This window comes from Coregonus lavaretus, assembly GCF_964263955.1.
Source record: "Coregonus lavaretus genome assembly, chromosome: 37".
In the NCBI taxonomy this organism is placed as follows: Eukaryota; Metazoa; Chordata; class Actinopteri; order Salmoniformes; family Salmonidae; genus Coregonus; species Coregonus lavaretus.
The window spans coordinates 18,500,877-18,511,301 of NC_140024.1; the positions used below are offsets into that span (position 1 = coordinate 18,500,877).

General features: G+C 45.7%; 1 protein-coding gene across 1 annotated transcript in view; it reads left to right on the forward strand.

The window, feature by feature from the left end:
• The window catches only part of LOC311111942 (diacylglycerol lipase-alpha-like), a 35,066-nt gene extending 25,263 nt beyond the window's left edge, over positions 1-9,803 (forward strand). The window contains exons 19-21 of the mRNA XM_084154876.1: positions 2,110-2,236; positions 5,794-5,966; positions 7,198-9,803. Coding sequence (XP_084011002.1) covers positions 2,110-2,236; positions 5,794-5,966; positions 7,198-8,272 — 1,375 coding nt within the window. The 3' untranslated portion in view covers positions 8,273-9,803. The remainder of the gene's footprint in view (positions 1-2,109; positions 2,237-5,793; positions 5,967-7,197) is intronic.
• The last annotated feature ends 622 nt before the right edge of the window (positions 9,804-10,425 follow it).

Below are 10,425 nucleotides of genomic sequence, written 5' to 3' on the forward strand. Positions count from 1 at the left end.
AGTGATGAAATCGAGGAGAACAGGCAGTGGCTCGAGTGGCTGAGGTCCCTGATGATCGTCTTGGCCTTCCTGCGACACCTTGTGTTTTAGGTATCCTGGAGGGCAGTCAGTGTGCATCCGATGGTGCGTTCGGCTGAGCATACCACCCTCTGTAGAGCCTTGCGGTCAGCGGAGGTGGAGTTGCCGTACCAGGCTGTGATACAGCCTGACAGTATGCTCTCTGGTGCTCCTGTAGAACACTTTGAGGGCCCTCGGGGACAGTCCAAATTTCTTCAGCCTCCTGAATTTGAAGAGTCGCTGTCGTGCCTTCTTCACCACGGTGTCCGTGTGGTTTGACCATTTCAGCACCTTGGAGATGTTTACGCAGAGGAACTTTATGTTTTTGACCTTCTCCACGGTGGCCCCGTTGATGAGGATGGGAGCGTGCCCAGCCTGGTTCCTCCTGAAGTCCACAATCAGCTCCTTTGATTTGCTGACGTTGAGGGAGAGGTTGTTTACCTGGCACCATGCCGTCAGAATAACTACCTCCTCTCTGTAGGCCGTCTCGTCTTTGTTGGTAATCAGGCCTACTACTGTTGTGTCGTCAGTGAACTTGATGATGGAGTTGGAACTGTGTGAGGCCACGCAGCCGTGGGTAAACAGGAGAGGACTGAGGACGCACCCATGTGGGGTTCCCGTGTTGAGGATCAGTGTGAAGGAGGTGATGTTGCCTAGCTTCACCACCTGGAGCGGCCCGTCAGGAAGTCCAGGACCCAGTTGCATAGGGAGGAGTTCAGTCCCAGGGCTGAGAGCTTTGTGGTGAGCTTAGTGGTATTGAAGGCCGAACTGTAGTCGATGAACAGCATCCTCACATATGCATTCCTTTTGTCCAGGTGGGTGAGGGCAGTGTATACTACCAATCAGTTTAGTACACCTCTAGTGTGATATGTTTCACGCTGATTGGAAATAAACTGTACTAGGGAAAAGGCTGGCTTTACTCAGACATTACTTTTGATATAAATGTGCATTCATAGAAAAGTTTGTGGTTATCCTTAAAAACATAGGTGCTGGGCTAATAAAGAATACTAGTATAGAACAAGAAGGCCCGCACACTGTTAAAGCTCCCAATTCACCACTTTATTGAGAACGTTTCGATCCGAAACTGATCTTCGTCAGGTCAAACAAACTGAGTGCTCACATCCCAAAATATACAGATTTCACCTCACATGACGCATGGTGGGTGCAAAAAACATTTTTGTGTATCTCTAATAATTTAATAACAATGAGATGGGTACATGTAGTGGTTCCAGAAAATAATATATATTTACAAAATGACCAAGTGGGTAACCTGGAAGGCAAGAAAAATCTAAGTAAAGTGACATATTCATGTAGGAAATGGTCTGATATCAAACTCTTGGTTCAGACCTCTAGGAGACATGGTACACAAACGGTGAATCCAATACAATTCTCTTCTCAATAATAGATTATCAGTATGTCTGCCCCACCTAGGAGTCTTAACATGTTCGATGCCAATGTATCTCAAAGAGCTAATGTTGTGACGAGCCTCCATGAAATGCACAGCCACAGGGTTTCTCTGGTCAAGGGTCCTGATATTACTCCTGTGTTCTGCTGTCCTTGTTTTCAGAGCTCCTTTTGTTTTAGCTACATAGCATAGACCACAAATACACTTCATCAGGTATATCACATTTTTTGTGAAACAACATGTAATGATGCCCTTAATCTTAATGCCCTTTCCCATGATAGGGTGATTGAACATTGTACATTTGTTTGTGAAGTTACACTGGGTACATCCGCCACATCTATAGTTACCGTCCGGAACATTGTCTAGAAAGGTACTGCGTGGCACTAGTGGAAGATCAGACCTCACCACCATTTGACTGATGTTGGGGGCGCATCTGAAGACTGTATTCTGTGTATACTACCAATCAGTTTAGTACACATCTAGTGTGATATGTTTTACTCTGATTGGAAAGAAACTGTACTAGGGAAAAGGCTGGCTTTACTCAGACATTACTACTGGTATAAATGTGCATGCATACATCATTTTGCTGCGTATATAATTTAGCTGACACTTCTCCGACCCCCCCCCCCCCCCCCCTCTGTGTGTAGCTGTGGACAGGAGGAGCCCACCTACTCAGCTCTCTGGGGGGATAACAAGTCTTTCAACGAGGTTATCATCTCCCCTGCCATGCTAAATGAGCACATGCCTCACATGGTGATGGAGGGACTCAACAAGGTCTGTGGATATAATATATACACTGTACATGTCTGTCTGGGTTTCCTTTGGGTGTTGGATGGGATGAGTGGAGGTTTCCTGTAGATAAAATGAGATGCTCTGTTGGAGAAGGTGACAGAATAAGGTAGCGGGGCACTGGTGAAATGCACTGAGGGAAATATCAATGAATCAAACATCATTCATACTCTGAGTTGGCAGGTGACGACACTGGATGAATGTTCTATGTATGGATGTTTTTGTGGGTTTCTGTCTGTAAAAGCTTTCCTAACAATTGTATGTTTTCAATTAATAGTTAGAACTAACCTCATGTTTTCTTGTGCTGCTCTAGTGCTGTAGCTGGGGAAGGTGCTGTTCACTGACGGTGTGCTGGATGTTGTGTCTGGTCTGCTCCATAGGCACTACATGCTTAGGCTATACTGAGGTTCCTCTGATGGAACTGCATTAGTGTTGGAGTATGTCTGCTGTGTGGGGGGTATTGGTGTAAGCATGGTGTTGTGTGATTGAAACTGCAGTGGTGTGTTTGTATGTCTGTGTGATACTTATGATGTCTCTGCAGGTACTGGAACCATTTGGTCTCAGTTCTGAGCAGGCAGAGGCAGAGCCAGTGGAGATGGAGGATGAGGGCCAACCAGCCAGCACTGTGGTGGTCATAACCTCTGAAACAGAGCTGCCCTCTACCCCTCTGCTTTCAGATACCTCCTCTAACACCCACAAAGACTCACTCTCTACCTCTCCTCTTTCAGATAGCTCTTCTGATACCAAGAAAGACCCACTCTGTTTCTCTCCTCTTTCAAATACATCTTCTGATACCCACAAAGACCTTTCCTCTCCCTCTTCTCTTTCAGATTGTCCCTCTACCCCCAAAATAGAGCTGCCATCTACCCCCCCTCTTACCGATACCCCATCTGTTCCCCAAACACAGCTTCACTCTACCCCTCCTCTTATAGATAGTCTTTCCCCCACTGAACCATCAAATACCTCCCCCCACATAGACCAACCCGCTATCTCCCTCATAGACCAACCCGCTATCTCCCTCATAGACCAACCCGCTATCTCCCTCATAGACCAACCCGCTATCTCCCTCATAGACCAACCCGCTATCTCCCACATAGACCAACCCGCTATCTCCCACATAGACCAACCCGCTATCTCCCACATAGACCAACCTCTATCTCCCAATTGTCGAATGGCCCCTCAACTCAGAAAACGGACTTGTCCTCTACACCTCTGTGTCACACCCACTCTCTTCCCCTCAAGTACCCTCCAAACAGACCTACCCTTCCCCCCACAATCATGACAGACGGACCCCCTCTACTCCTCTTACAGGTGTTCCCTGCAGTACCCTACCACCAACCCACTCTGAACCTGTACTATCCAATACCCCTACATCCCCCCAAGTAGACTCTTCAAATACACCATCCACCACCCTCCCACTACCTATCCCAAATCCTCTGGTGTAATGTTACAGCCTCTACCTCTCCTTTCCAGCTCACAGTCCCCCTCTGCCTCTTCAGTCTTACAAACCCTGTCTTACTCTTAGCTCTTCGCTCTAGCTTCAAATTGTTCTGATTGAGAAACCACCACACACCCTACTTACTAACGCACACTTTTCTCTCTAGATGCAGTGAGGTTTCCATGGTTACCCCCATTTCTCCAACACTAACCCCTCCTCATTATTCCTTGTGGCCTCCTGCTGTTCTTAATTGGCAGCTCAAGGTGTCCTGAGTAAGGAGGACGTGCTAAGCTTCTCTGAGTCCTCTGATTCCCCCACAGTTCCCCCACAGTTGGCATGATGGCACAAACAGACCGGCAACCAGGCTACTGTAGACCGTGTTGTCATATCAAATAGATTCTAATGGTCTGGTTTTATATTAGATTAGAGTAGCCTGTTACCTGACAGTGATGACTACTTGTACATATTGACCAGCCTGAAATAACCCCCCACCAATCAGACCAGTTGACTTTATATTAGTGAGATGATGGAGCACTAAGCTAGCCCTCGTTTATGCTAAATTCATTGATGTAATTTGTCAAAAGATAAATTGGCTTAATACTCTATCTCAATGTGTTTGTTAAAAAGAGGGAGGACGTGCTTGTCTATTAGTCATGGGCAGTGCTTGACTTGGGCAGGAGCTCACCAGAGCTGAATACCTGCACCTCAAATGTTCTACTGCTTGAGCTCCTTTTCCTAGCTCACAAGTACTGTGGAGCTCCTGCACCTAAATGTAAACAGTACCAGCACTCAAAATGATTACCGGCACCTATTTCAGTCCAAGTCAAGCACTGGTCATGGCGTTAAGGAGGCAGAACAGTACTGCCCCGGTACTGCTTTGCACTGTGGGTGGTGGGAGAGCACTCTGAGCACTGTTAGAGATGCACCTACTGATGTGTTTTACAGTATTTGGTCTTGGTGGCTTTGTTTCTGTTCAGATGTGAGATTGTATCCCCTATGGTTCTGCTGGGGTGGTGGGGATGTGTTTTTCTATTGTTGTTGCTATGGAAATATTAAGGTCATGCTGCTTGCTGCCTTATTGAGCTTTTGCCTGGTTCTCAGTATGTACCATAGTCATCCAGAAAAGTACTGTACTTCATTTAGTTTTTTATAAGCTGATTGACACCCATCATTTAGCTAACTGTTTTTACTCACATCCTTCTCTGTCCATCTCTTCCTGTTACACATAGCTTTCATACCAATACCATGCATGTTTGTTCAGTGTTAACTCCATTATCATTTATTTTCATGTTTCATTATAGCCATTTGTCATTTTCATATTGTAATGTTGTATTCCATGTCACAATGTGTTAAAAAACAATTGCATGGATCCAAATGTTTTCTTATGTATTAATGATATTGTATGTTTTTGAATCATGCTTTTTTTCATTTTGTGTTTTAACTCATTAAAGACATAATATATTTAACTGTGTGGTGACGTGATTACCATGAATGTAGTAACTGTTGTCTGTGCTCTCTTGTCTTTTCATCAGTTTATATGAATAACCTACTTAGGGTGTACACACACCACACATACATCTGGCATAGGCCTACATATTATGGAATACTTGTGCAGCAACATGGAAGGTGAAGGTCTAATCTGTGTGAGATTTGTATCCAGGGGTATAGTGCATGACTTTGGTATCTACTCGGGTTTGGTGTTTGCCTGTGCTGTCCAGGTTTGTTCAGTATTCAAGTACCATGCTTAAACAAATGAGGGTGGATGGACTTAGTGTTTCTGACCTTAATCTTTCCCTTCACTTGACACAGTGTTGACTTGTCTCTAATGCCTTGTTTTCAATAATCTTTAACATTCACTTTTTCCTGTACTAGCCTACCTGTCAATCCATTGTTCTTGCTGATGTCAATTACATATTACAGGCAATTCCAGTTCTACAGCACTTTAAATTCTCCTTATTGATCACCTTAGCCTTTGTTCACTGTTACTGCTCTCCCTCTTTCTTCTTCTTCAGTCCTTCCAGAGCCTCTAAATCATCAGTCAATAATGTCTACAATGCTGGTGGCAGTAAATTGACTGCTCATCCTCCTATCGTATTATTGACAGGTGCTGGAGAACTATAACAAAGGGAAGACGGCCCTGCTGTCGGCTGCTAAGGTAATGGTGAGCCCAACCGAGGTGGACCTGAACCCAGAGACCATCTTCATGGCAGCCGCCCCCCCTCCTGCCTCCCAGCAGCCCACCCCAACCACCAAACACCGCAGGAACAGCAGCGTTCGGTTAGTCCACTGGGATATGTGTGGAGCTGTGGGAGGGTCATGGCAGAGATTGGAAAAATGTATGACTGACTGTGTATAGTCAAAATCTCATGCATTTGTACAGGTAACTGCCAAAATAATGGAAATACTTGAGTAAATTAAGGATTCAAAGTATATTGAAAGCAGGTGCTTCCACACGTGTGGTTCCTGAGTTAATTAAGCAATTAACATCCCATCATGCTTAGGGTCATGCATGAAAATGCTGTACAGGTTGTTATTTTTTACAATATTTTGGCTACCATGGCTCTGCCCCCATAGGATGACAATGCCCCTATCCACTGAATGGTTGATGAGCATGAAAACAATTATGCCATGGCCGACTGTCACCAGATCTCAATCCAATTGAACACTTATGGGAGATTCTGGAGTGGCTCCTGAGACAGTGTTTTCCACCACCATCAACAAAAGAGCCAATGATGGAATTTCTCGTGGAAGAATGGTGTTGCATCCCTCCAATAGAGTTCCAGACACTTGTAGAATCTATGCCAAGGTGCATTGAAGCTGTTCTGGCAGCTCATGGTGGCCCAATGCCTTATTAAGACACTTTATGTTGTTGTTTCCTTTATTTTGGCAGTCGCCTGTATGTTATGTGCAAGAGTCTGCAAGAATGTACCTTCAAAGTTTGTTCTTCTATGTGTTCAGATAGAAGCAAAGCATGACAGCATTAACTCTACCACTGTACCTTTCTCCCATGCACGCTCCTCGCTCTCTGACCCACAGTCATTGGTCTGACTCCAGATCAGTGGAAACGTATGGTCGTACACAGTTCCCCCCTCGCCCCCCTCTGATTTAGCCCCTGTAGAACAGAAGTAGTCTATTGTCCTGTTAGTGATTGTGAAGTGTAACCCTAACCTTAACAATTTATCCCCCTCTCCTACCTCTGTGCTCCAACCCCTCTCCTCTATCACTCTGTCATCTCTACTATCTCTAATACCCCCCTTTCTTTACTCTCATCCATCTTGTATTATTCCTACCATATTATACTTTTTTCTTACTTTGACCCCTTCCCATTTCTGCCTCCATTTTATTTCTATCCTATTTTGATTTCATTACATAATGTTTCTCTTGTGACGGACCCATTTTTTAAAACAATTGTTTCTCTATTTGGTGAATATGTTACCCCACCCTTCCTCCCTCCAATCTCCCCCCTTTCCTTTGCTCTCCTCCTCTTCCCCTCCTTTCCTCCTCTCAGTTCCTGTGCTCGCTCTGAGATATCACTGGATGGCTTTGCGGAGTGCCCCCCTCCCCCAGTGCCAGTGGTTCTGCGGGGGGCCAGGGAGCGCCTTACTGTGGAGCTGAGGGACCGCCACGCCCCCCTGGCCGTGATGGAGAGCCTGTCAGACGCTGAGTCCCTCTACAGCCTGGACTCCCGACGCTCCTCAGCTGCACTCAGGGGCTCGCCCATGCTGGGGTGCCTCCCCTTCCAAATGAATGCACCCATCCCTGAGGAGAACCCCTCTCTCAGCTCCCGCACTGAGCTGCTGGCTGCCGACTGCCTCTACCAGGCCACCCCAGAGCACGAGCTGGGAGAGGCAGGACCTTACTTCACTCCTCTGGGGTCCGGCTCCACCCCAGACTACCCCATGCGCCTCTCCCCTTCCACTCCGCACTACAGCGGCTACCACTCCCCAGCACCACTGGCCCAGAGTGTTATAGGTCAGCCTTTCACACAAAAAGAGCCTTGTGCCGCCCCATGCCATCAAATGCCTGGCGTTTACAGCCCGGGCAGCACCCCTAATGCTCCCCTCAGCCCACAGATCAGCCATGGGGAGGAGGAGGGAGTAGAGGGAGAAGGATGGGAAACCGAGACAGGAGAGTCACAGCCCTCCTCCTCCACTCCTCCAGCCCAGCTGTCCAACGGCAACCCTAGTCAGGCAGTGCTGGAGTTTGCACAGTACCTGGACTCTCTCTTCAGGCTGGATGGCAGTGGCTCACCGCCTCTGGAGTTGTCTGACGGGGAGTCTGAGTCCGGTCGGGGGTCGTATGGTCAGGGAGAAGGTCCAGGGGAAGAACAGAGGGGGGACGAAACACAGCTTCTGGCTCGGGCCACAATGGAGCCTAACCTGGTCCCCAAGCCCCCCCGTACCTTTGCTGGATCTGCTGACCCTTCCTCTGGCATCTCCCTCTCACCCTCATTCCCTCTTTCTTCCTCTGGTGAGCTCAATGACCTCTCTCCCGCCGACGGAGCACCTCCTCCCACGCACTCACTACGAACCTCCACTCCCTGTCCCCACCCTGAAGAAAACTCACTGGCGTCTATGGTATAGTGGCCCACTCAGTCTCTCCATGACTCTTTCTCTCTCCTCTTTCCTTATTTCGTTGCTGCATCTATCTGATATTAAAGTATCACTGAACATGCATGCGATGGAATGCAATCTGCTATGCTGTTACAGTACCTTACAAAGACATGACATGGCAGACCATAATGAATAAGACTGAGATGAAAAACTCTTGTTCCATTTTCAGGTGTCAAAAGCTGTGTATAGCATTTTCACTACTATTGTAATAATACATTTGAATCTCTGTCTGCATGCCAGGGGCCTGTGCTGCTTTGGGGTGAATAGCCTCACCACTGACTGTCATTCCAACACACACTATCTCACTCACATCAACACATGGTAGCATTACAGCCATGCAGTGACGTGACTTTATCAAATGGGAGACAACTGAACAGGGATGAGGAGGACTTAGACACTAGGTAGGGCTTGCATTGGCACATAACCACAATTAACGTACCCTCCTCCCTTATCAGCTCCTACAGCTTATTCATCTTTAATATCAGGAAAGTAAAAAAAAAAGAGACAGATGCTGAACAATAGAGAGGAAAGAGAGAGAGAAGACGTTATGGTTTGTTTCTCAGGTCTATCAGGAAATGACAGTGTGGAAGAGAAGGAGTGTAGATCATAGAGAATTAATGTGTCTTAAAACAGTGATTGTGACAAATGTTAAGAATGTGGTGTTTGGTCTTTGGTTGTCTTTTATAGCATGAGAAAGGTAGTATCCATTTTTTTTACAGAAATCACTCGTCAGTCAGCAACTCTTACTAACATGCCGACCATCTAACACACATCAAAATGCACAATTTGCCCCCTTTTTGCCAAATAATGTATTGCCAAATGTATTTATAAGATGTGATATTGTTTCTGTTTGTGAAATACTGCAAAATGTACACTCACACAAAACAAAGATACAGGTTTCAAGTTTAACTCAGAGAGGAAGAAGATACATTTTGGTATCGCTCCCTTTAAAAGCCAATCAGTCTATTCCCGTTCAAACTGTGTTAAAACGCCCTGAAGAGAATGAGGAAGCTATCCCTACAATACTGCCATGGCACATATCTCCCACAACATGTCTCTCTCCAACTGTTTGTACCAAGCCAATTATGCTATTAAAAAAACCATGATATGCACTGTAGGAGATCATTCCTCTTAAAGGGGTCTTGCTGAGGTACACAATTATGTCAATGACTTCTAAGTCTTTGTTTCCCTTTAAACTGGTTAATCTCAAGCATATTGGGGTTGAACTGGATGGGTTGTAGTGCCCACTTTCACTACATTTTACTAAAATATGTGGCAAACATATTTAATATCAGTTGGGTTGTATTGGTTGGATCAAACATACTACATTATTTATTACTGTTTCTTACTATTATTGCTATTATTGATGGTATTATTATCCTTATTATTACTCTTGTAACAGTTTGGTTTGCTTTCAATGAGTTCGCTTTCAGTTGTTGGGAAAGTCTGATTAATTTCAGCCGACTCTCTCAAAATAAGGGAATATCTCTGTGGGGAAATATCTCTGTCCAAGTGAAAAAGGTAATGGGGGTCAACATCACAGGAGGTTGGTGGCACCTTAATTGGGGAGGATGGGCTCGTGGTAATGGCTGGAGCGGAATTAGTGGAATGGTATCAAACACATAGTTTCTATGTGTTTGATTCCATTTGTTCCGTTCCAGCCGTTACTACGAGCCGTCCTCCCCTCAGCAGCCTCCACTAGCTGCCATGGTGATGGCAGAGAGACAGACTCTATAATAGGAAGTGGGGTCATTACAGTGACCTCTAATACAATACAGCCATTCTGAAGGGGTCACTGTGGTGACCTATAGAAGCTGTACTCTTAGAAATTACTTTGCTGTGGTTTCACTCAACAGGCCTCACTCTGTGGCCAGATTACAGTTTGACACCACACAAATCCATGCTCTCACAGCAGTCTCTACTTTGCCAGCACAGTATTGAGCAACCAGTGTGAAATAGCTTTGCTGCAGTGGGTCACGGCCCAGTGTAGGCTATATCAGCAACACCATAGGAAGTTGCCACAGTACCTTTTCTCCATGACATGTACAGCACTGTCTTCTTTGTGTCATTATTTATATGCAGATGTCTTGTTTCCTGTCTTTGTAAAAAAAATAAAAAAATAG